General features: G+C 41.8%; 3 protein-coding genes across 5 annotated transcripts in view; 1 reads left to right on the top strand and 2 right to left on the bottom strand.

Moving 5' to 3' along the window:
- Window positions 1-531: 531 nt before the first annotated feature.
- Window positions 532-7280, bottom strand: pnpla3 (patatin-like phospholipase domain containing 3). Its single transcript, XM_077005288.1, has 9 exons — window positions 6917-7280; window positions 5824-6056; window positions 5468-5533; window positions 3733-3942; window positions 2861-2921; window positions 2334-2534; window positions 1965-2097; window positions 1716-1823; window positions 532-1469 (listed from the first exon to the last, which is right to left on the bottom strand). Exons 1-9 carry the CDS (start codon window positions 7101-7103, stop codon window positions 1250-1252), a joined length of 1419 nt encoding a protein of 472 aa, XP_076861403.1. The 5' UTR covers window positions 7104-7280; the 3' UTR covers window positions 532-1249.
- A 388-nt stretch (window positions 7281-7668) lies between these two features.
- sult4a1 (sulfotransferase family 4A, member 1) overlaps window positions 7669-25861 on the top strand; it is a 69160-nt gene continuing 50967 nt past the window's right edge. The window contains exon 1 of one of the 2 annotated variants that reach the window (XM_077005291.1): window positions 7669-8089. In XM_077005291.1, the coding sequence (XP_076861406.1) occupies window positions 7921-8089 (169 nt within the window). In that variant the 5' untranslated portion in view covers window positions 7669-7920. The remainder of the gene's footprint in view (window positions 8090-25861) is intronic. The other variant, XM_077005290.1, reaches the window with a different exon arrangement.
- Window positions 11943-25432, bottom strand: LOC143514291 (uncharacterized). Of its 2 annotated transcripts, none has more exons than XM_077005287.1 (7): window positions 25343-25432; window positions 24185-24286; window positions 20541-20668; window positions 18454-20343; window positions 18277-18345; window positions 14863-14928; window positions 11943-14677 (listed from the first exon to the last, which is right to left on the bottom strand). In XM_077005287.1, the coding sequence occupies exons 4-7, from the start codon at window positions 20126-20128 to the stop codon at window positions 14463-14465; spliced, it is 2025 nt and encodes a 674-aa protein (XP_076861402.1). In that variant the 5' UTR covers window positions 20129-20343; window positions 20541-20668; window positions 24185-24286; window positions 25343-25432; the 3' UTR covers window positions 11943-14462. The 2 variants fall into 2 exon arrangements, with proteins under 2 accessions (XP_076861402.1, XP_076861401.1); XM_077005286.1 differs by having other exon boundaries at window positions 20573-20668.

Here is a 25861-nt window from a genome sequence, read left to right as displayed (position 1 = left end):
TGGATTGTGTTGATTCGACTAATTTTACCTGGATTGCACTAATTAGAAAATCTAGCAAGCTTGAGCAAAATCTTGGTGAGGACTTTTACTTTCTGAACCTGGAATTGACACCTCTGGCTATTAGACCATTATGAGTTCCTCTTATGTTAAATATAGAGAACATATCAGATTTGGATAGAATGTCACAAATTAATATGTATACAATAGATTTGTGCTTTGGCTTAATAAGTATAAGAAATATAAAATACAAGTTAAGCTATCAACTCTTCTGGTATCAGGATGTGTTTGTCCCTGTGGTTACCTGTGGTTACCTGTGGTTACCTTCTCCTCTGCTGTGAGCAATTACATGCAATGCAAGTCAAGTGTATTTGTATAGCATTCTTCACACACAATGGCAATGTAAATTTCACACAGACATGCAAGATTAATAAAGCTTATTAAATCCAGAGATGTGTATGTGCATGTATGTGTGTGTATGTATGCTACCAGACACAGACTGAGAGAGACCAAAAGAGTCCAAGACGGCACAGAAATAACTCTCCTACAGTGTTATATGGTGCCTAACATTGTATGGTGTCTAGCACTGTGTTATATAAGTGTAAGTGGACAGGAAGACAGAACACAAACCCTGTTCTTTGGCTGATTAACAAATAATATAAACACCCTCTAAATGTTTCTTAATGGTGCAGTTTGCTTTTGGTTCTAGCATTTCTCCCAACACATTACATGTACTGACATGTTTCCAGTTAAAGTAAGAGAGTGTGACACAGGTGCATACAGCGCTGAAGCACTGACGTTCGTTATAACAAACATGTCTAAGGCGCGGTCTCACTTTCCCATGTGAGAACAGCACGAGTGACAGAGTAACAGAAACGCGCTATCCTGGTTCACAAAGTGCCTGTTTAATATCACAAAACATTGCTTGACTATTCCATAAGTATTAAAACTATATTGATTACAGTACATTTTCTATTCAGTCACACTTGAATAGAAAATGTACTGTAATTACTGATTTTCTGTCACTTTAAGTGCACTTGGGAACAGACAATGTTATGTCTTTGGTTCTTAAGGATTTAAGGGTAAACCAGCGTGTGAGAAGTGGTCAGCAGACACCAGTCCCACGTGTCTCCATTACGTCCAGTAGTGCTCATGTTTTCAACATCCACCAATGCGTGTAAAAATGGAGGTTTGTGACATCATCAGTCACTGTCCAATCGCGTCCAAGGGGAGGCTCCACCTATTGGTGCATTCAGCTCTCACAGTCATCTGGTGGGCCAGTGAAGAAGCGGACCTGTTTCGGGGGGGTGGGGCTGGGCGTGTGCAGATCCAGAGAGTGGTGAGGGCTGACTGATGAGCCCCAGCCGTAGAGATCGGTGGCAGAGAAGGGCAGGTGTTTATTACACTCCATAGCAGGCACCCGCAGGTCTAGTGCGGGTGGTTCGCTGACACACCGTCTCATGGAAACACCACTGGAGAATAAATGGCACAATAAAAACATCAGCTGATCACACATTAGCAACAGTGCAGAGGTGTCGTTACACAGCTATGTATGAAGTGATATAGTCTCTGGGTCTAGTTTTGTGGTTTTCCCTGCCCATAAAGACACACTGCATTTATATTTAGGTTCTCAAAGGCTCCAGTATTGATCTCCAGCATTAAGATCGTTTGATTCTTGTGAGGTGCTTCTGTAGGGAATGGGAGCTCTGCACTCTCACCTTCTCACGTGTGGGGTCATTCTTCTCCAGGCCTGCCTGTAAACACTTCCTGCCACCTCGACAAACCAACGCACGTCCGCAGACACCTCTGGCATCCACTCCACAAACCTGCAAACCACAACCAGCACAGGAATATGGAACTGGATTCACATATATTGTCACCAGGTGGCGGCACCGAGCAAGGCAGCTGCTGGGTTGGCAGGGTGCAGCTGCAGGTGATGCATGAAGGCAGGAAGCTGAGCTACACACCTCTGCACTGCTGAGTAGGCGGACTCCATGGGCAGGGTGCAGGGCAGTAGGGCGTAGGAGGCCACACGCACCGGCAACAGCCCGGTGATCTGAGAGAAGAGGCCATGCTTCTCTCTACACGCCTCACAGAATACTGCACGTACACACACACACACACACACACACACACACACACACACACACACACACACACACACACACACACACACACACACACACACACACACACACACACACACACACGTTACCAACACTCCTCTAGATCATAATGGCAAGACTGAATTAAAATCCTTAAAACATTTCTAGATAAGTTGAACATAAGTTGAAGGCAGCTCTAGACTTTAGGTTTTGTGTCATAGCATCCATTACCTTTCTTAAGGGGTGTTGGGAGCTTATTGACCTGCTGCTCGTCCAACCACCAGTGGTGTTCCTTCAACATGCAGACCCGCAGCATCCAATCATGAGTGCTTTCTTTACTTTCTTCAGAGTCTCGAACACCTGAGCAGCAGCAGGTGGGCGTGTTTCCAGACAGGGCTAAGTCTGCCGCCGGACATTCTGTTCTCAGTAGATCTGGGGGTGATGTCATACGATAACCATTGAAGTAATGGTTTGTTCAAAAGGAGGTCAATGTGTCAGTGGGGACCAGTTATCCGAATAAGAACTGGCTGCTTCTCAAACACATTAATAGTAACTAACTTCTGATCCCTTTTGAATAAAATACACTGATTGTTGTTGATTTTTTTGAAATGATAAACACTGTGAGTCATTCCCTGATAGTGACTGGAATGCATTGAATGTGTTTGTGTAGAAGCTTGTTATCTATTGCACATTTCTAAAAACACTGAATCATAGCAATACATTGCCATACACTTCTTTAGGACATGAAGGGAACTCACGGTTGTCCTTGAGGAATCGGTATGCGTCTTTATACCCACTCTGACACATCTCTGCCAGAACCTGTCACAAACGGTGACAGTGATCCAAATTAGTGACCCAAATCCAGAACAAAAAAGCAACATATAACATTTCTATTGTGACAAGCACTGTGAATTCTGCACACCCATAGATTTTTTTCGTTGAGTAATTTCAATTAATGTCCCAAAAATATGTACATGCTGTACACTAACTGTTACTTTTCAAAACTATGAACACGTTCAAACGTATTACTAATGTAACTATAATGTGTGTAATATTTCAAATTTTATGTTGTAGTAGCTATGCCAAAATGTAGGAGGGAGCCCTGGTGGAGGAGGTGGGCCTGGTGGGGGAGGTGGGCCTGGTGGAGGAGGGTGGGCCTGGTGAAGGAGGTGAGACTGGTGGAGGAGGTGATACTGGTGGAGGAGGGTGGGCCTGGTGGAGGAGTTGGGCCTGGTGGAGGAGGGTGGGCCTGGTGGAGGAGGGAGCCCTGGTGGGGGAGGTGAGCCTGGTGGAGGAGGTTGGGCCTGGTGGAGGAGGTGGGCCTGGTGGAGGAGGTGAGACTGGTGGAGGAGGTGATACTGGTGGAGGAGGGTGGGCCTGGTGGAGGAGGGAGCCCTGGTGGGGGAGGTGAGCCTGGTGGAGGAGGTTGGGCCTGGTGGAGGAGGTGGGCCTGGTGGAGGAGGTGAGCCTGGTGGAGGAGGTGGGCCTAGTGGAGGAGATGAGACTGGTGGAAAAGGTGCGCCTGGTGGAGGAGGGAGGGCCTGGTGGGGGAGGGGAGCCTGGTGGAGGAGGTGAACCTGGTGGAGGAGATGAACCTGGTGGAGGAGTATCAGCCCCACAGCGTTCCCACCTTGGGTTCTGGAGGGAAGAGGGCCTGGCTGAGCCTGTAGGCGTTCCCCCAGTTCACTTGGATACTGGTGTTGGTGAGACGCAACTCGTGGAAGCTGCTGGAGTTATCTCTGGGGCAGATGTCACTCTCTCCAGAGAACGGAGAGATGGTGATGGTGTTCTTCAGCTCGGACAGGGGCAGGTTGTCACTAATGCCACCGTCCACGTACCTCTGCAGAGAGGGCCAGGGGGAGAGGAGAGAGGACGAAAGACAGAAAGAGGAGATTAAGAGAAAGAAGAGAGAGACAGACAGAAAGAACAGAAAAATTAAGAAAGAGAGAGAATCATAGTGTCTTATGTACTGAGTTGGCAATAATTTATTTTTTTTAATTATATTTCTTTGTGTGAAAGGGAGAACTTACAAAAAAGTATTCAGATATGACACGTGAGAAAAGGTTTAAAAAACAATGAAACCATCTTCAGTTTCCGAATTGTTTTACAGTAATGTGAACAGCAGACGCAGTTCAGATAACAGACTCAAGAGACTCATTTGCATACATGAATGTTTTACTAACTATATGCATACATTAATGTGTTACTAACCATATGCACATGTTAATGTGTTACTAACCATATGCATATGTTAATGTGTTAATAACCCTATGCATGCATTTGTGTTACTAAGCATATACATATATTAATGTGTTACTAACCATAAACATCAACAACACTCTCATACAGACACATACAGAGTACAGTATCTTTCTGTCCAGAGTAACCTATGATCGCTCTTTAAATATCTTCTTAAAATGGGATGAAGAAAGCAAGACTGCTGGCGGCTGGCAACAGCGTTGTGGCAGTGTCCTGTATCCAGGTGTCTGTTCTGGGCCAGTTGACTGTGTTCCAGGGCTGGCTGCACTAACGTGGGTCTGAGCTAATTGCACCCTGAACCTTTCATTATGACACCTTCAGATCTCCGTCATTCTGCGGATTCAACATTCAATATTTGATTGGCTGTTTCTGGCGGTTAAATGAGCTTTCGGTTTCTGGCCAAACAAGTAACCTTGTTTTATTTCCTCAGCGCAAGCGGTAACTGAGACATCCCAGCATTCAATGCAACTGAGACACCCCAGCAGGTCTGGTGGCAGGCAGTACGGCTCTGACATCAGGTCTAAGAGCCAAAAATGGTGTTTGAATAAAGTCCAGATATGGGACTGAACCCCACACTACCTGCTTCACAAGTACAGCAATGTTTAAAACTAAGGTTACACAAAAATATGTTTTTAAGTCATATGAGACTTATGCTGAGTTTTGCCAGTATGTTGGACCACTTGCGAGTTTGGCTGGGCAGTTTTAGGAAGTTGTTCACAAATAGGCACAAGTTCACAGGAGAGCGGTAGGGAGTTGATAAGCAACAGAGCTAGTAAGCTTGCAGCTGACTTTCATTTTTAGAGGACTTTTTAAACTCATAAGCTGATCAAATTCCATGCCCATAAATCTCACAGGATCAGCCGACTCAAATCAGTTACACGGGAGGGGCGGGACTAACATGGTCTGATACAGGGGTTACGTTTATCCAATGACCCCAGTGACTCAACCTTTCAGCAGAAATCAGCACTCTGTACTCTGACTCAGGGTGCTAAATCCTGATGGATTTCCCATGTGGACTATTCTTCCATCGTACCACCATCGTACCACCTGGTTTAACACATTATTAACTCAGCCATCTCTGAGCGGCTACGGCCAGCGACACTTACCACTCCCCTGAAGGAAGGAGGGATCAAACCGCAGTACACGGGAATGAAACAGCTGCAGATGAGAGCCTGCAGGAGGGGGGAACGAACAGGACAGACACGTGGTGATACATGGCGGACATCTTTGTCTGTCTACCTGTTATGCTCCTTAATCTAAATGTGCGCGAGAGGCACAGCATGGAAATAATGTCTTTTCTTAGAAATGCCCCATATGATCATTTTATTACAGATTAACAAGATTTGTGGCATGACATCTTGTTTGTGCCAGTGGAAGAAAGACAGTAATTTGTATTTCAGTACAAAACCCCCCATGCCCAGAAAAACACACCATTTTAGCCTTTCAACTAAGTCCATCTCACCTGTATGAGCTCATCTTTAGAGGCGAAGTCAGAAACAAGCACGTTCTCCCCGTCGCTGACGCGTGTGAGAGACACACACAGCTGGCCGGAGGCACGCACGTGGGCATCTTCTGGCAGGTCACGCTCCAGGCCGGAGCGCACAATCTTTACCAGGTTGAAGGTGGGGTGCAGGGGCCCCAGGTTACGCTTCCGAGCCTGCTTAGCGACCTCCATCACATCCTCGCAACATCTCTCTGTGGCAGGACACGTGTCAACAACAGGGACAACACGATCACACACAGAAGAGAAGGAGTCTGCTCAGGCGGCTGCTCATGGTTTTGGTAGGAAATGTGTGGAACCCAAGAACAGGTGTAACCATAGGACATGTGATACCATAGCACTTGTGGAACCATATGACATGTGGAACCATAGGACATGTTTGGAACCCTAGAACATGTTTGGAACCCCCAAAATTCATACCAAAACCAAGCAGCACATAATGACCTCTGACATTTCTGTAAATGAATAAATTAAATCTCTGGCAGTTGCTTACATCAAGATGAACTTGCTCACAGTCCTATGCACGTTTTAGCATCCTTAAATTACGCAATTCAATTTAAATCACGGACGTAATTTTTTACGGTTAAAACCAAATATTTATATAGCGACAAATCCATGTCCCCCCCCACTTTTGAAATCAAAACTACGTCCATGATTTAAATGATCAATTTACTAAGAGATCAACTTTCTGTTAATACTGTAACCAGATCACATATGAAGGCCTTCAGTATAAGGAAGCTCAGTGATTATGATTTCATTAACCATTCTGAATTAATGTATCACACATAGTAAACTTGTGAATATAAAGTAATAAGGATGAACATCGATCCGTAACAAAATTAAACTAAAACAAGCCGACGATAGGCGCACGCATATGACCACAGGCAAATACCAAAACACGACTGAAGTGGACAGCTGCGAGCTGGGACCCGGGTGCAGAACAGCGTCTGGGCTGTATGTCACTTACATGTGATTGACATTCTAACACGACAAATGATTTTAAGAAGTCACCTCGAGCGCGCGATCTGATCTAGTGCGTGGCGCGTCCACGTACCTAAGCACGCGTGGCTGGCGAGAACGGAGGCGGTGAGCGCGCCGGCCGAAGCTCCGTATATCTTGGTCGCCCCGCGGACTAGATACGGGGCTTGCTCCAGAAGACAGCTCGCCACGCCTATGTGGTAAACTCCCAAGAAACCGCAACCTGCGAAGGAGATATTCCATCCTCCTTTTAAATCGAACATGCCAACAGATTAGCCTGTAGACTGTGGAGAAAGTTAAGTTAATGTGCGTCTTAATAATGCCGGTTTATACTGAAGTCATGTCTTCCTTCATCGCGCACTGTGCGGCCGGCTTAGCGTACAAACGCTCCGGACATTAAAAGCGAAAGGTTGTTTGTTTATTTCTTCCTGTTCTTATTGGCGTCCGCGAGCTTTGTGGCCAATAGGAAACGGAGCTGTGCTTGACTCTTGTGCAAGCTCCTCCCCTTATTGGAGCGTTTCAGTGCGTAGTGAGAATAAAAGGCTGAGCACTGGAAAGACGAGAAAACATACTGCTCACACCCTTACTAGTCAATGCTAAATCCACTTATAATCTATATCCGTTCATATATACACACAACATTCAATTAAATTATTTATTAAGTGCAATTATAACCACTCAGAATATGGACAGCAAATGTCTCCCAGGTTTATACGCTTGGCAGACTTGTTATAAATTCGGGGGAGGAATGGCTACACCAGCCTCAGGAAACAGTTATTCTCATGCAACCTTATTACCCAACACGCCTTCCGTAGAGAAAGCCGTCAGCGACGTTGGGACCGCCCCGTGCACTGGTGCTGATGCTGACTCGAGCCCGTCGCATCACTCCGCGGGCATCATCGCGCTGAAGAGAAACCCTACCATTACATCACTTCTTGCAAACGCCATTGGCTGAAGATTCAGACTCTTGAAAACCAGCACGTCTTTGCCAAAGAGAGTACCGTGCCTGATATCAAATGCCAAATTTTCTGTAAAAAAACAAACAAAAAAAATTCACCTTTTTCCTCAATCGATTTGAAGATGGCAGAAAGCGAGGTGGACACCCCGAGCACCCCGATAGAGTACGAGAGCAAATACTTCGAGCATCATGGAGTTCGCCTCCCTCCTTTCTGTAGAGGGAAGATGGACGAGATAGCGAACTTCTCCCTCAGAAGTAGCGACATATGGATCGTTACTTATCCTAAATCAGGTAAAGACTTTGGTCAGGGTGTCTCGTGCCTTTTATAACCTAGTCATTTTATTTTAGCTCGACATCATTCTTCTGCTGTAGGCTTGTTTTGCTAAAACGTACTTCCTCGTGCACGGTTATACGACGACATAAACTCATCATCTATCGCAGCAGCAGAATAATGTTTCTGCTGGAAAGACTTAATAGATGTTCGTTATATGGTTACCACTGGCGTATAGTTCCAATACTTTACTGAGTACCAAGATACCATCTAATGGCCCTTCACTGACGCAGCATATTAAAAATATATTGTAATTGTTGGTTACAAGAATGTGATTCTGCACAGACTAATTCGGTCAGTTAAAAGGAAAACTGTGGACACTCGTGTAAAACAGTAAACACGGCTTTTAGATTAGTTTTATGTGTTTACATTCAGTGTTAGTTAACCGGGTTTATACTGACCCATTATAACTATATAAAAAACAATCTCCACTGCACAAACACCACAGCATTCAAGGATGTATGTGTCGTAAAATGACTGTCAGATGTAGTGTTTACATTATTGCATCCGCGCCATATGAACATGTTGATGATGCGGCCTACTGCGGCGGAGCGCTGTGACGCACAGTGTTGACAACCTGCGGAATAACGGGTGGGACGCGTGCACGCGCTCGCGGATTCGGAGCGTTCTCGTCTACATTCTAGGACAGGATTCGATGAGTTTTCAAACAGTAAATTCAAACGGGCTCCTCTATCGCGTGTAGCTGCAAGGTCATATAGTAAAGGTTCTGTCGCCTGTAAAAACACAGTGATGATTTATACAGAACTGCAGATACGTTAATGGTGTTCTCCGCACTGCATCCACTACCTGCGCAGTCGATTCTCCAGGGCCCTTTCGCGGCTTCTCTCCAGTGTCGGGCTGAGTGTGCCGATACAGCTGAGCCTGGTCCTGATCCAGGAGGATAAGAGACACTGAGAAACGCTAAGGGTTAGCGGAGAGAGACTAGCTGGGAGAGCGGGAGAAGTGATTTTATTAGCCGCGGAAATAAAGTCACTGCAGATCCCAGTCTATAATTTGCTCACTGAGGAGTGTGTTGTTCACACTCCACTGAGTAGAGGGGAAAATACTTCACAAAAGCTCTTACATAATGCCACATGGCTGTTGGCAATTGTGACCTAGGATTGTAGATTAGGAAATCGCCATAACATCCATTAAACAAGAAGTTAAAGAGTCAAGAATCGTTAGGCCTATAGTCTCTGTGAATATTTTTGAAAGGCTGGTCTGCAAATTGGCTGTAGTTTTTCAAATACGTTTAGAAAATATAATGTAATTAAATATGTATTTCAAATACATGTCATTTACATGTTGCCACTGCCTATTCACTAAAGCTTTTAGCACACAATAAATGGCTAGCTCATACACTTCCAGCAGTGTGGGATTGTCTAGTTCTTTGTTTTGATTTGCTATGCTAATATATTTAATTTAGGCTCTATCTCGCCAATAAATAAACACCAATACTGCTGTTCATGCTGCCTTGTAAGATGTATAGCGATGCTATTTTAAAAAAATTATTCTGTCAGATATGAGTGACACATGAGGACAGAAGATGAGGGTGAGTTATGAGACGAGATAGAGACGAGGGTGAGTTATGTCTCCCTCTGTGAAATACATCGAAAACCTTCAGTAAGGAACATTCTGTGTTGTCCAGAATTGAACGACATGTTTTTCTTGTTGTTTTGGCTCTGAATTCCAGTAACAGTAACAAGTACTCAGGATACAGCAGCATGTGATCGTTGCTGCAAGAAATTCAATTTTTTTAGACAAGCTGGGTGAGATTGAGAGGAACTGTGCGATTCAGGCAGCTTCCAGAGCATGGGGCTTTACTTCAGCATCCAGTCCAGGGCTGAAACAGGAAGGCTGAGTCCAGTAGGTATCGTTGGATTATTCTGACAAGGAGAGAAAAGACAGGTTAGGAAACAGGACAGCGTGCAGGAGAAATGCTGGATATGCAACATTAGATTGACTTTATATGGGCATGGAAACAAGGAGAAAAACAAGGACTAGGTGATGCTGGTTGATGTCAGGTGGGGCTGGTTGATGTCAGGTGGGGCTGGTTGATGTTAGGTGGGTCTGGTTGAAGTCAGGTGGGGCTGGTTGATGTCAGGTGGGGCTGGTTGAAGTCAGGTGGAGCTGGTTGAAGTCAGGTGGGGCTGCTTGATGTCAGGTGGGGCTGGATGATGTCAGGTGGGTCTGGTTGAAGTCAGGTGGGGCTGGTTGATGTCAGGTGGGGCTGGTTGATGTCAGGTGGAGCTGGTTGAAGTCAGGTGGGGCTGGTTGATGTCAGGTGGGGCTGGTTGATGTCAGGTGGGGCTGGTTGATGTTAGGTGGGGCTGGTTGAAGTCAGGTGGAGCTGGTTGATGTCAGGTGGGGCTGGTTGAAGTCAGGTGGGGCTGGTTGATGTTAGGTGGGGCTGGTTGAAGTCAGGTGGAGCTGGTTGATGTCAGGTGAGGCTGGTTGAAGTCAGGTGGGGCTGGTTGATGTCAGGTGGGGCTGGTTGAAGTCAGGTGGGGCTGGTTGATGTCAGGTGGGCCTGGTTGATGTCAGGTGGGGCTGGATGATGTCAGTTGGGGCTAGTTGAAGTCAGGTGGGGCTGGTTGAAGTCAGGTGGGGCTGGATGATGTCAGTTGGGGCTAGTTGAAGTCAGGTGGGGCTGGTTGAAGTCAGGTGGGGCTGGTTGATGTCAGGTGGGGCTGGTTGAAGTCAGGTGGGGCTGGTTGAAGTCAGGTGGGGCTGGTTGAAGTTAGGTGAGCTTAAGTGTGACAATGTATTTTAGGGACAGGAGTAGATATGGGTGGGGCAGTTGAAAAAACACACACTGAGCAAGTTTTTCTTAGTGGATAAACCACACAGCTTTAAACAAAAGACAATACAAAACAATTTAAATGTGCTAAACCCAATAAATACAGACAAATACAGTCATCTTCAAATGAAACCATGTAACACAATTGCTAAAACACCAGTAATGAGGGTGCCTAATTTAAAAAGTACTCTTCTTGAAGGTGTTACGTTTTGTAAGAAGTATTGACCATCAGTAACATCACATAAGATCTTTAACTTTAAAAGAATGAGAGCCAAATGAAAGAGTGCTATAACTCTCTTTAACTGGCAGAGTCCTGTAATACTGTAGCTCAGTGGAAGAGAAGATGTGTCTGAACCTCACAATCACTGGAACAGGTCCAGGTGTTTGGGGTTGGACGGGTCCTGCTAAAGCATGACAGCTGTATGCCGAGGGAGGGACTACCGGTAATAAAAAGAAGAACATCAAACCCTCTCCTGACCTTCTCACACACAAATGTTTACAAAAGCTGTACGCGGGTGACCAGGTCTGTGTTCTACTGCTCCGCGGGTCTGTACGCTTCATGCAGCCCTTGTGAAACTGCCTTCTCAGTAAGGCCATGGAACATGGAGTCACGTGATGACAGGCCTGTAATGAAAGCACAACCAGGCCATACTGGGAATGCCAGAGCATGTGACGTGGTGAGCTGGTCTGGCACTGGTGTCCTCTCCTGTGCTCCATGAATCGCAGCCTCCACGATGACCTCGTGTGTTTCAGTACATATACTGTAGAAATGTTGATGTTAATGTGACATGGTGGTTAAAGGGCAAAGGTCACAGGTTTGGCCGATAAGCCTATGAGCCTATACAGATTTCTCTTCGGCCTCTCTGTCGCTTCTGATTTTGCACACACACACACACACACACATACTTGTTTATGTGAAAAGTCAGGACACCTGAAAATAACCTACAAAATGGGTACATGCCTTTCTGAGGGGTCTAGCAATGAGATGAAAACAGTTTTGCATTGCAAAAAATACACACATCAAGCCCATCTGTTGAGATCTTCTCCAACTTGTTTCTTTAAGACACCTGAAATTTCACAGCATTCTTAGGACATTTTCAAGTTTTAGTGAAAACCCAGGACATGATAACACATACATTCAATTTTCTTGTTCAAACCACCATAGTAAGGACATAATGAAAAGTGGGGACATTACCGTGCATATATTTCTTGCATTCTATATAAATATAACAGTAATTTTTTACTGTTCACCAACATATTGAAAAGCCAAGAGCAAATTTCTTGAAAGGTGTCCAACAAATTTGCTGACACATTAGAGTAAAGATGCATGAGCAAACTGACTGGGCAGATGCAAATTTAAAAACAAAAACAAAACCCTTGCCTTCAAAATAAAGTGTAGTTTTGTTTTGGGTAGCTATTGGTCACACGTTTACTTTTGACTTCTAATTTATTAACAATCTGAGCTGGGCTGGTCAAAAATAGAGAGCCGGATGTGGTCCGCGGGCCATACAGTGCCCAGGTCTGGCATATATTGAGGATGTTACAGTGGCTTTGGTTCCCAGAATTTGTATAATAAAAGGTGACAACATATCAGAATGCAAAAATGTGACAAAGCATACTGTGGTAATGAGCTTCTTTACTTTACAGTTAAAATTTCAGATTTCTTCAAATCATTTTACAAACAGAATTTGAGATTAACACTTGTCACATACAACAAGGAAATACTGCTTTTAATAGCATAACAATAACGATTTTTTAACATAAGAATAGATAACTGCCACAATAAAAAATACACTTTTAAAAAGGTAAATTCATGAATGTAAGACAAAAATCACACCTATATCATCCCCTACACCACCCCTACATCATCTAGATCACTCCAACAACCTTACATTAAAAAGTACATACACTTTAAAAAGCCAGTAAATTCATGAATGTCAAAAATCCCTACACCATCCGCATCACCCCATATTTCTCTACATCACCCTTACATCATCTATATCCTCTACATCGCCCCTACGTCCTTTAAACCACTCCTACGGCCTCTACATCAATTTTACTTGGTTTGACTTTTTTTATGTAGTAATTCTGTTTTTAATAGAAAATTTCACTGCAGTCCAGTCTCTTGCTTGAAGTGCCACAGGTTACGATATTAGGCAAGAAACGCACTCCTTTTTCCCTGGCAGTTGACAAGTTATGATAAATTTCATCAAGTGTCTCTCAATGGCCAGAATTTGAGATTAACACTTGTCACATACAAGGAAATACTGCTTTAAATAGCATAACAATAACGATTTTTTATAACTGCCACAATAAAAAATACACTTTTAAAAAAGTTAATTCATGAAGGTAAGACAAAAATCACACCTATATCATCCCCTACACCACCCCTACATCATCTAGATCACTCCAACAACCTTACATTAAAAAGTACATACTTTAAAAAGCCAGTAAATTCATGAATGTCAAAAATCCCTACACCATCCGCATCACCCCATATTTCTCTACATCACCTTTACATCATCTATATCCTCTACATCGCCCCTACGTCCTTTAAACCACTCCTACGGCCTCTACATCAATTTTACTTGGTTTGACTTTTTTTATGTAGTAATTCTGTTTTTAATAGAAAATTTCACTGCAGTCCAGTCTCTTGCTTGAAGTGCCACAGGTTACGATATTAGGCAAGAAACGCACTCCTTTTTCCCTGGCAGTTGACAAGTTATGATAAATTTCATCAAGTGTCTCTCAATGGCCAGAATTTGAGATTAACACTTGTCACATACAAGGAAATACTGCTTTAAATAGCATAACAATAACGATTTTTTATAACTGCCACAATAAAAAATACACTTTTAAAAAAGTTAATTCATGAAGGTAAGACAAAAATCACCCCTACATCATCCTCTACACCGCCCCTACATCATCTATATCACTCTAACAACCTTACATAAAAAAATACGTACACTTTAAAAAGCCAGTAAATTCATGAACAACAAAAATCCCTACACCCTCTGCATCAGCCCTAAGTCCACTACATGTTCCTCTACATCACACTTACATCATCCTCCATTTCGCACCTACCTTCTCTATACCCCTACGTCCTTTATATCATCCTCTACACCAGCCCTACGTCCTTTATATCATCCTCTACACCAGCCCTACGTCCTTTATATCATCATCTACACCAGCCCTACGTCCTTTATATCATCCTCTACACCAGCCCTACGTCCTTTATATCATCCTCTACACCAGCCCTACGTCCTTATATATCATCCTCTACACCAGCCCTACGTCCTTATATATCATCCTCTACACCAGCCCTACGTCCTTTGTATCACGTATCACTCCTATATCCTTACAATAAAAAAATACATTTTAATACACGTTAAAAAGCCAGTAAATTCATGAATGTCAAAATTCTCTAAACCCTCTGCATCACCCCATATTTCTCTACATCACCCTTACATCATCTATATCCTCTATATCGCCCCTACATCCTTTAAACCACTCCTACGGCCTCTACATCAATTTTACTTGGTTTGACTTCTTTTTAATGTAGTAATTCTGTTTTTAATATAAAATTTCACTGCAGTCCAGTCTCTTGCTTGAAGTGCCACAGGTTCTGATAGTAGGCAAGAAACGCACTCCTTTTTCCCTGGCAGTTGACAAGTTCTGATAAATTTCATCAAGTGTCTCTCAATGGCCTGCACTTCTGATGCAGACCATGTCCTTTTCTTTCTTGGCACTGTGCAAATTGAGAAATACACATTAACAAGGAATTTAACAGACATCTATTGTTTAAAATAAAATTCTAGATCAGTTTAAGCTTTTCTTTTAAATGTTTGTGAGGCATTACATTCCAATGAAATAAAATAGTAATCATTCATTACTTTATGTGAGTTTAAAAGCAGTGTAATTAAACTAATATACCTTGTTTCAGTTGTCCTTGGGACAAAGGATCATTCCTTTCTGCTTTTCCCAAATTCTGATGGCAGCCTTGAGGTGTTAAAATATAAAATAGAATTAGGTTGGATATATTGAATACCATAGTATCTTGTAAGCAAATAAGCTACAACTTAGAACATGATCAGCATGAAGTAAAAGCAATACAATAACACATCATTGGAAAATTGAGCTCTTTATGCCTGCTGCTACCTGGTTATTATTTGTGCTGGTCAATTCTCAGCACAGAGTTGGTACTGACTTGATAGTGTATGTGGCACTGGTTTTGTGGTTCAATCACCGTGGTAACACAATGTGCCATCACAAATCACAAATAATTACAGTCAGTACTTCTAGAATGTCAGAATGCTGTTGACTGACTTTAGCTTCGGGACTAAAAGAGTGCTAATGCTGAGCTGGTCTGCAAACTCCACTCTAGGATTACAGTCTCCATTGTGCAACTGGGTTCTAGACTTCACTGAACATCAGACACTAGAGACACTCCACAACAGGTTATACCACTCCATCAATCTGAGCCTGGAGCCTGTATATCCTGCCTACCCATAACTGTCCCTAAACATCTTAGCATTTGGATCAAGTGATGAGAGAGCCTACTGTGAGGTGAGACAGCTAGACAAAAAGTTACAAGTATCACACACCCCTCTACTCATCAGCAGCACTACAGTGAGTGCTGAAGACCTCCCAGTCTATCTCTGGAATAACCGTCCTGCCACGACACAGAATGAAAAGCTGTACTGACTGAGAACAGCTCTAACCACTACTCTGTCCATCATACACTGTAAAAAGTTATATGGATAAATATATAAAAATCCATTTTCATTACTGGCACTGAGGATTGGTTTAACAATAAATAATTGGACTTATACACAGGGGCCATCATGGTCTGATGATGGGGAACTGGTCTTGTGACCGGAGGGTTGTGGGTTTGATTCCCAGGCCTGAGGCCAAGACTGAGGTACCCTTGAGCAAGGCACCTAACCCCAATCCCAACAAGAGATTATAGTTTTCTGGCCATAGTAGTGGACCACTCTGACTAGCACAGAGTCTTATTAGACACAGATGTGTGTAAAAACCCTAACAACACTCATAGCAGTACCACCATGTGGCTCCGCTGTGCTGAGAAGGATTCACTGACCAAATATATGCACTGCAATGGTCCTGTGTTCGGTAACTGAGTTGTGTAGTGGAGCGTTAAGGTAGGTGATCATTATAAAATGAGCAGTGACTGCAGGTTCAAAGAAATTGTATTGAGTAAACTAGTAAGCCAGTCTATATTCAAAAACAGATGCCAATAAGATTAAATTAATATTATTTTGTATACCGCTCAGAAAAATAAAGGGAACACTTATACAACACAATGTGACTCCAAGTCAACCACACTTCTTTTAAACCAATCTGTTCAGTTAGGAAGCAACACTGATCGTGAATCAATTTCACCTGCTGTTGTGCAAATGGAACTGAAAACAGGTAGAAATGAGAGGCAAATATCAAGACACCCCCCATAAAGGAGGTTCTGCAGGTGGAGACCACAGACCTTTTCTCTGTTCTCATCCTTTCTGGCTGATGTTTTGGTCACTTTGGCATTTTGTCAGTTCTCTCACCATAGAGGTAGTAGCATGATGTGGTGTCTACAATCCACAGAAGTTGCTCAGGTAGTGCAGATCATCCAGGATGGCACATCAATGTGAGCTGTGGCAAGAAGGTTTGCTGTGTCTGACAGCAGTGTCCAGAGCATGGAGCAGATACCAGGAGACAGGCCAGTACACCAGGAGACATGGAGGGGGCCTTAGAAGGGCAACAACCCAGCAGCAGGACCACTAACTCCTCCTTTGTGCAAGGAGGAACAGGAGGAGCAGTGCCAGAGCCCTGCAAAATGACCTCCAACAGGCCACTAATATCCATGTTTCTGTTCAAACTGTCAGAAACAGACTCCATGAGGGAGGTATGAGGGCCTGATGTCCACAAGTGGGGCTTGTGCTTACAGCCCAACACCGTGCAGGGAGATTGGCATTTACCAGAGAACACCAAGATTCGAAGATTCACCGTTGGTGTCCTGTGCTCTTCACGGATGAGAGCAGATTCACAATGAGCACGTGACAGATGTGACACAGTCTGGAGACACCATGGAGAATGTTCTGCTGTCTGCAACGTCCTTCAGCATGACTGGTTTGGCAGTGGGTCAGGAATGGTGTGGGGAGGCATTTATTTGGAGGGCCGCACAAATGCTGCGGCCATTTTTCTCTGGTCGCACTGTCTAAGCGAAATCAGTGGTCGCAAACGCGTGGTAAAAAAAATCACTGTTTTCATCGGTTTGTAGGAGGTACTTCCCAGAGTTTTCCTAATATGACATAACTGAATGTCCACTTTCTCTCATCCCGTTAGAAGAATTCGCATTTTGCGCTTCTGTTTCTTTTTGACCCTGCTTGAATTTTAATTTCACGTTTGGACCATTCAAAAACATTGTGGAACTGTTCAAAAGATATTAATAGATAAGCAGACCGTTACATTATATTCTTCTTTATTGTTTCCTGAAGTTTTATCCCAGTCTGTACAGTTTAAGGTAGTTTTTTAAGGGTCCCAAGACAACGTGTTGGCCCGATGAACCATGATAACAGCGGGCACGGCCACATGCTAAAACTAGCGCACATTTCTTGATCACAAGATTTCCTTTCGTTTTAGGTTAATTGCATTAAAAAATAGGGCCAATTTAAATGTGAATATCTTTGGACTGACTTGATCAAATCTGACAATTGAGCTATGGACTGGCCTGCCTGTTCCCAGACCTGAATCTAATCGAGCACATTTGGGACATCATGTCTCATTCCATCCACCAACGCCATGTTGCACTACTGACTGTCCAGGAGTTGACTGACACTTTAATCCAGGTCTGAGAGGAGATTCCTCAGGAGAACATCTGCCGTCTCATCAGGAGCATGTCCAGGTGTTGTAGGGAGGTCATACAGGTACGTGGAGTCCACAAACACTACTGAACCTCATTTTAATTTGTCTTGAGGAATTTCCACTGAAGTTGGATCAGCTTGTCATTTGATTTTCCACTATGATTTTGAGTATAATTGCAAATCCAGACCTCCATGGGATAATTTTGATTTACATTTATCATTTTTTGTTATTTTGTTCCCAATGCATTCCACTATGTAATAAATAAAGATTTTCAACTGGAATATTTTATTCATTGAGATCTAGGATGTGCTCCCTTTATTTTTTGAGCAGTATACTTACAAAATAAACTACATACACAAAGGCCAAAACTCAGCTTACTGTGGTCTATTTTAACAATATGTTAACAAGTTAAAATTAAGTGCTTTTACCCCCCATGTTCAAATCAAAATGCAGTACTACAACCATCCTTAGAATTCTTACCTGAAGGTTCCTGATTTGTAGAAATTGCCTCTTCATTTTGTTCAGCATCACTAGACACATCTACTTCATCTAGCAAAATGACAACCATCATTTAGTAGATTACATAAACATGAGAATGTGTAACAATAGCTAAGGATACAAAAAACAAGACTGATCGGGTTAATTTATATCACTTACCCATGGGGTCAATCACGATATCATCCAGCTTAAGTCCATGAACCTCCTTCAGCTTCCCTTTCTCCATGGCAAGGAGAAGCTTACTCATTTTTGCCAACTGCAATGTGCTTTCTGGAAGACGATAGAAGTCCCGATGCACTCTGATATCATGGCCCATGAAGCTTGCCAGTTGATCCATCTCATGCTCCTTCGAATTTAAAACCGCTGACAATGTGGCAACTTGCTTACGCAACTGTGTAGAAGAAATGGCATCTGGATTTTTAGTGCCACTAGCGTTGGCATATTCTCGAATGCAGTCAGCCCCCCGATAACTTGTCAAAGCATTTGGCCGTGCAAAAAGGAAGCCATTCTCGGCAGGTACAAACTCTTGTCTCATTCTGATGAGAGCATCCAAAGAACTGACCATGTCAGGTGTCAGTAGAACTGGCACTTTTCTACCTCGCTTACCGCGAATTTCAACTCTTTCAAAATGGCTACAGAGTTTCTTTTCAAACTCACTAAGACCCAGGGCAATATCTTGCTGCAACTGCGTCTTCACTCGAGAGATATAATTTTTAAGTGGCATCTTAGAAACTTCACCCTCTCTCCTTCTGTTAAACAGAATGACCTGACTTAATGTCAGTTTGCAAAGAGTTGCATATCTTTTTGCATTGGGCTCTGCAAGCAAGGTACTCTTGGCATTCCTCTGCTCATTAGTTAAAAATGTGTGCAAATTCTTCACATCCTCAGTAAAGGGCAACACTTGGGGCTTGTTCCATTTGGCCTCAGTAAGAGTATTCAGTGCTGAAGATGAAACTACCTCATTCCATCTGGCTTCGTAGAGTCTTCTAAAGCTTTGGGCACTCTTTGCTGCCTGCTCTTGCCCAGAAATTAGTGCACTGCATTCTACACAAGAAGAAATTCTCATCAAGCTGTTGCCCAGCTTTAATGCCAATGAGGGTATTTTGTATGTATTTCCATGCTCATCATACCCTGCCACAGCTCTTACAGCTGCAATTACATGTGGAAAATTTGATGGTTTAATGAAGTCCTCCATGCATGATAGAGGAGTCAACTGTTTTGCTTTTAAAAGAAGTCGTGCAATCTCTCTCATTTTTTGTCTGATGTACTCATTTTTCCCTGGATTTGATTTTAGTCTATTGTACATTTGCTCTCCAAAAAGTATTATATACTTGTCTTGTCTCACAGCTGCTGAGATCTCATCCTGGGACATTTCACACACAATCTTCCAAAGACCTTCACTGACTTCAGAGGGGCATTGAAAACAGCTCTGAGACGCAACTCTTTTTCTCCCAGTTTTAGCAACTTGTTCTGGTTTCTGTGGGCAGATTTTTACATGTCTCCACAGTGATTTCCTGGAGTACAGACCGTGACAATGTGAACAATGTGTAAAATCTTGTGGATGTTTTAAGGTTTTGGGGCGGTTACATGCAACAATCTCTCCACTCCCCTTCTGCATGACCATGGCATTATGAGAGAAATTTCCTCTGTTTGTCAAGTGTCGTAATCTCACTCTTCTCTCTTTAGAATTTTTTGGGAAGCTAAAAGCCTTTGCCACTTCTGATTCATTGCTGTGTACAAACTCTAAGTGTCTGGAAATTTTAGAGTATGGCTTTTCACAGAAGTAACAAAACTGCTTTTTGTTATATCGCCAACTATTTTTAGAATTTGGCATTGATGCGACATATGTAGACTCATCATGAGCTGTGGATGATCTGCCAACGTTTTCATAGGATTCCTGTTCTAGTTGAGATTTAGGAAAGCTGATAATTTTCTTTTTGGGATAGGGCTTTGGAGAAGTGCTGTATTGCTTGCTGGAGAAGCTGTATCAGGTACATAGTCCACATCATCATAGTCAGTGTTGTCAGAACAATCCATGTCACTCGAAACCTATAAATAATTAAAAATGAAAATACTTGGATTTTAGTCACCAAAGCACCACATAACATTACATTTATTTTAGAACACAATAATGCAGTAAAATGTATATTTGGTAGCTATATAGTTTGTAAGAAAATACAGAAAACGGTTTTTTATGTAATTCAGTGATCGTTAACTGACTAAAGGACTCATACTGTTAATTATACCTGTATTACAATTGAACTGATTTACAAAGTACCTCTTCATTGTCTTCAATTGTCTTCTGTTTTGAGATAGAAATTGATGGGTTGTAACGTGATATTTTTGCCTGTGAAGGCTTAAATTCATCCAATACCTGTAGAAAAATGTACAAAAAATAATTAAATTGGCTTACCACATCTTTACATGTTAATCATTGGACTGAAGTTAGAAATAAGTCTAAACAAATTCGATAAATTCCATTGATTACTGCCAGAATTGAAAGTTCATTTCACATTATCCATGTAGTTTATTTGCACTAAAGGTCACTTAAGTATAAGAAAAATTGTATTTTGGAGGGGAAATGGCTAGTTACAAGAAAGTACGAGCACATCATGATTTCAGTGAGTTTGCCCTGGACCTAATAAAGGCTTATAACCCATAATGTAACTTGATTGTAAGGGTAACTTGATTGTAAGGAAAGGAAATAGGCAAAAAGCTAGATGAATACCAATTCTTAAGTATACAATAGTAAGGCAAAACCTCCAACTGACAAAATCAGGACGTTGATACACAGACTATCCATTCTGAAGTGGTGTAAAGTTAGGACGAAGGCCAAACACCTATTCTTAAGTATACAACAGTAAGACAAAATCTCCAACTGACAAAATCAGGACGTTGATACACAGAATGTTTATTCTGGAGTGGAGTAAAGTTAGGACACAAAGCTCTTTCTTAATTCGCAATGGTAAAAGAAACTCCAATGGACACATTCAGGACATTATTACTCACAATATCATGCGGAGGTGTACAGTTAGACCAAAACCCACACACTAGCAATTAGTGTTGTCAAAAAAAATCGATATATCGATATGTATCGATACTGAACATTCTGAAACGGTACAATACTCGTTTCTCTTAAGTATCGATTCTTTTTACATAAAATGCGCTTTCGTTTGACCCACCCAAGCTGCCGTAATGCACAGGACAGTTTGTAATGCTAAAATGGCAGCTAAAGCAAACGCAGTGCTGTTGGATTCGAAGCAGATATAGATGGAAAACCGAAGGACATGAACAAACCAGTTTGCAAGCGGTGCTTTTGGAACATTTCAACGAAGGGCGCTAAAGCCTGGTTGAGTGACCACAGCGCTCGACTCCGCCCACCTCGCGTGAACGAGCGGTGGAGGCGTTTATACTTTCCGCTTTGCAGTGTTGTCCGAAACTATATGTGGTAGTATAAAATAAACACCCCTCAACAAAAGGGGAATTAGCATTTTAATGCTGCTTTGTGTTTCAGGTTTGAAAAGTGCTGGAATGTAGGCTAAAGTACTTGAAATGCTTGATATTGTAACTACTTCATTTCACAACAAATAGCTGTCTGACTGAACAGTGTGTATTACGTTAACAAATACGAGCCTCTTGTAATTCCAGGACGAAACATGAGAGAACGTGAAGACGTTAATCATGTTGGTGTTTAACTTTGATCATTGTATGTTCAGCGTTTGGTCCTTTCAATTAGATTTGTTTCGAGTTGTTTCGCAGATCATCCTATGTTTGGTTTTGTACTCTTTATTGAGTCAACGCGTTATTGTTTCCTGATGGTTCGTTAGTGAAGTTAGTTGATTTCGCCAGGTCTGTTTTGCGTTAGTCCGGTTTATTGTATTGTCCTTTTTGAATGCGTTTGTTTGTTTACTGTTTGTGTAATAACTCGTTCGTATTTTTGTATTCCTTGTCGTGTCTGAGAGGTGTTAGTTAACTAGTCTGTGTACTACTGTTCACTCAAGGAGTTTTACCATTGCATTCGCAGTATTTCGTTGTCTGAAGCTCCGAGTGTTAATGTAAATGAAATGCCTCGCCGTTCAAGAGCGATTCGAGCCGATCAGGTTAGGAGACGGGAGGAAACTCCTACCAATAAATCTGACTCTCAGCAGCATCTGTGTCCTTCTCCTAGTTCTTGCACGTTACATCCACCTTATAAAGGTGTATGAACCCTGCAAACATGGCGTTGTTCATTGCGCTGAAGCGCGGCACGCCCAAAGTTACAAAATTCGAGAGGTGCACGACCTCGCGTGCGCCGCGCTTCAGCGCGATGAACAAAGTTATGTTTGCAGGCAGTGTTGCCAGGTTCGCGGTTTTCATGCCAAATTGGGCTTGTTTGAAACTCCTTCCGCGGGTAAAAATTCTGGGGTCGCGGGGTGCGGTTTTTTGGGCAACTTTTGAGTTGGGCCACCGCGGGAGTTACAAGCGATATAATACTTAAATAGTGTCAATTTTAACCGCCCCGCTCAACAACTTACACTTCGCCAACCCCCCCGCTCAACAAATTACACTGACTTTGGGCTGGATATTTTTGTAGGACCTGGCAACCCTGTTTGCAGGGTTCATACACCTTGTGGAATTCAAACACTTGTATGTCACTTTCAAGATCCATTTCAATATTTCCCAGCACGAGCAAAGACACTTTGTCAGACGTTCAAAAGACGTCCACTGAAAAGCCAGAATGAAAGTTTTTGCGACGTCTTTTTTAAACGTCTTTTGACGTCTATTACTGTCGTTCAGTTTCAGTTTTTGCACGTTCACTGACATCCAATAAAGGTCCTAGTCAGACGTTCAGATAGAAAACTCGTCATAGATGTCCATGTTAAGTTAAGGTTAAGGTCCTAGTCACACTGTCAGATTTTGAACCAGTTTTGAACGTCCACCAGACATGCAAAATGGGTCTGGACTGACCGACGTGATACAGACATGATTTTAACGTCTTTCTGACGTTGGATGTTTGTTGGGATAAGTTAAGTTAAATATTTATACATATACTCGAAATTATTCGCTTTTTTTACCACATTATTTAATGGTGGTTTATTTTCAAAACGCCCAATCTTAACGTCTTCACGTTATCTCATGTTTCGTCCTGGAATTACAAGAGGCTCGTATTTGTTAACGTCATACAAGAGAACTGATCAGTCAGACACCTATTTGTTGTGAAATGTAGTTACAATTTCAAGCATTTTCAAACACAAAGCAACATTCATTTGTTTGTTTAGAAAAAAATAAAAAGGCTTTAAAACGAAAATTAGCACAGTATCTGACTTTGGTATCGAAAATGGTATCGAATTTCAATATTTTTTTAAGTATCGTATCGAAGTTGTAATTCTTAGTATCGTGACAAGCCTACTAGCAATACATTTACAAAACTATGACAAAAACTGCACTGGACAAAATCGAAATGTTACAGACTGACCATTTTGTAGAGGAGTAAAGATAGGACATTGCACTTTTACAACTATTTGTAATTTACAATGGTAAAAGACATTTGCAATCTTCAAAGGATAAAAAAATGAAGTCACTACATAACCTGTTCATTCTGTAGTGGACTAAAGTAAGAAGTTATTCTAAACAAGTACAAGCATGTTGTGATGTTCAGTGAGTTTGGACTGGACCTAACAATGTTGTTGTACTTTTTTCTTCTACTTTTAAAGATCTCTAAACCCATCATCAAGCCATCAATTAATGACTGAATGCAAAGATCATATTAACTTCTCTATGCAGTTTCTTACACTATAACGAAATGGGTAACTGGATTGTAAGAAAAAGATATGGGAATAAGCTAACATTACATTATGTTAATATTGTCAAGACAAAGCAATTTAGAATAGATAATGAATGCGTAACTTACCAACTCGGAGGCTTTGCGAGTCTGATCATTCGCAGTTTGGTCAAGGCTGTATTTCCTCTTGCCGTGAGATGTAGTTGGCGCAGAACTGCTTTCATTTATTATCTGTGGACACATTTACAAGAGATATATTTTTTTTCAGTACTGTGATACGTCCCAAAACTCTTTATTTTTAACATATGGATATCTGGAATCTTCAAATCACTAAACAACTGCAGTTTTCATTGAAATGAGAACCTAATTATCAATGTTTGCTTCTACATTTACAATGGACAAAATCAATACATTGTTACACACACTATTCTGAAGTTGTACAAAGTTAGGACGAGTGAAACACCAATTCTTAAATATACAATAGTAAGACAAAACTGCCAACTGACAAAATCAGGACGTTGATACACAGACTATCCATTCTGAAGTGGTGTAAAGTTAGGACGAAGGCCAAACACCTATTCTTAAGTATACAATAGTAAGACAAAACCTCCAACTGACAAAATCAGGACGTTGATACACAGAATGTCTATTCTGGAGTGGAGTAAAGTTAGGACACAAAGCTCTTTCTTAATTTCCAATGGTAAAAGAAACTCCAATGGACACATTCAGGACATTATTACTCACACTATTATGCAGAGGTGTACAGTTAGACTAAAACCCAAACTCTAGCAATACATTTACAAAACTATGACAAAAACTGAACTGGACAAAATCGAAATGTTACAGACTGACCATTTTGTAGAGGAGTAAAGATAGGACATTGCACTTTTACAACTATTTGTAATTTACAATGGTAAAAGACATTTGCAATCTTCAAAGGATAAAATCATGAAGTCACTACACAACGTGTTCATTATGTAGTGGACTGAAGTAAGAAGTTATTCTAAGCAAGTACAAGCATGTTGTGTTGTTCAGTGAGTTTGTACTGGACCTAACAATGTTGTTGTACTTTTTTCTTCAACTTTTAAAGATCTCTAAACCCATCATCAAGCCATCAATTAATGACTGAATGCAAAGATCATATTAACTTCCCTATGCAGTTTCTTACACTATAACGAAATGGGTAACTGGATTGTAAGAAAAAGATATGGGAATAAGCTAACATTACATTATGTTAATATTGTCAAGACAAAGCAATTTAGAATAGATAATGAATGCGTAACTTACCAACTCAGAGGCTTTGCGAGCCTGATCATTCGCAGTTGGGTCAAGGCTGTATTTCCCCTTGCCGTGAGATGTAGTTGGCACAGAACTGCTTTCATTTATTATCTGTGGACACATTTACAAGAGATATATTTTTTTTTCAGTACTGTGATACGTCCCAAAACTCTTTATTTTTAACATATGGATATCTGGAAGTCTTCAAATCACTAAACAACTGCAGTTTTCATTGAAATGAGAACCTAATTATCAATGTTTGCTTCTACATTTACAATGGACAAAATCAAGACATTGTTACACACACTATTCTGAAGTTGTACAAAGTTAGGACGAGTGAAACACCAATTCTTAAATATACAATAGTAAGACAAAACTGCCAACTGACAAAATCAGGACGTTGATACACAGACTATCCATTCTGAAGTGGTGTAAAGTTAGGACGAAGGCCAAACACCTATTCTTAAGTATACAATAGTAAGACAAAACCTCCAACTGACAAAATCAGGACGTTGATACACAGAATGT

This window comes from Brachyhypopomus gauderio, chromosome 5, assembly GCF_052324685.1.
Source record: "Brachyhypopomus gauderio isolate BG-103 chromosome 5, BGAUD_0.2, whole genome shotgun sequence".
NCBI classification, from domain to species: Eukaryota; Metazoa; Chordata; class Actinopteri; order Gymnotiformes; family Hypopomidae; genus Brachyhypopomus; species Brachyhypopomus gauderio.
The sequence above is the reverse complement of the archived record's forward strand: the minus strand, read 5'-3'. Positions and strand labels throughout refer to the sequence as shown.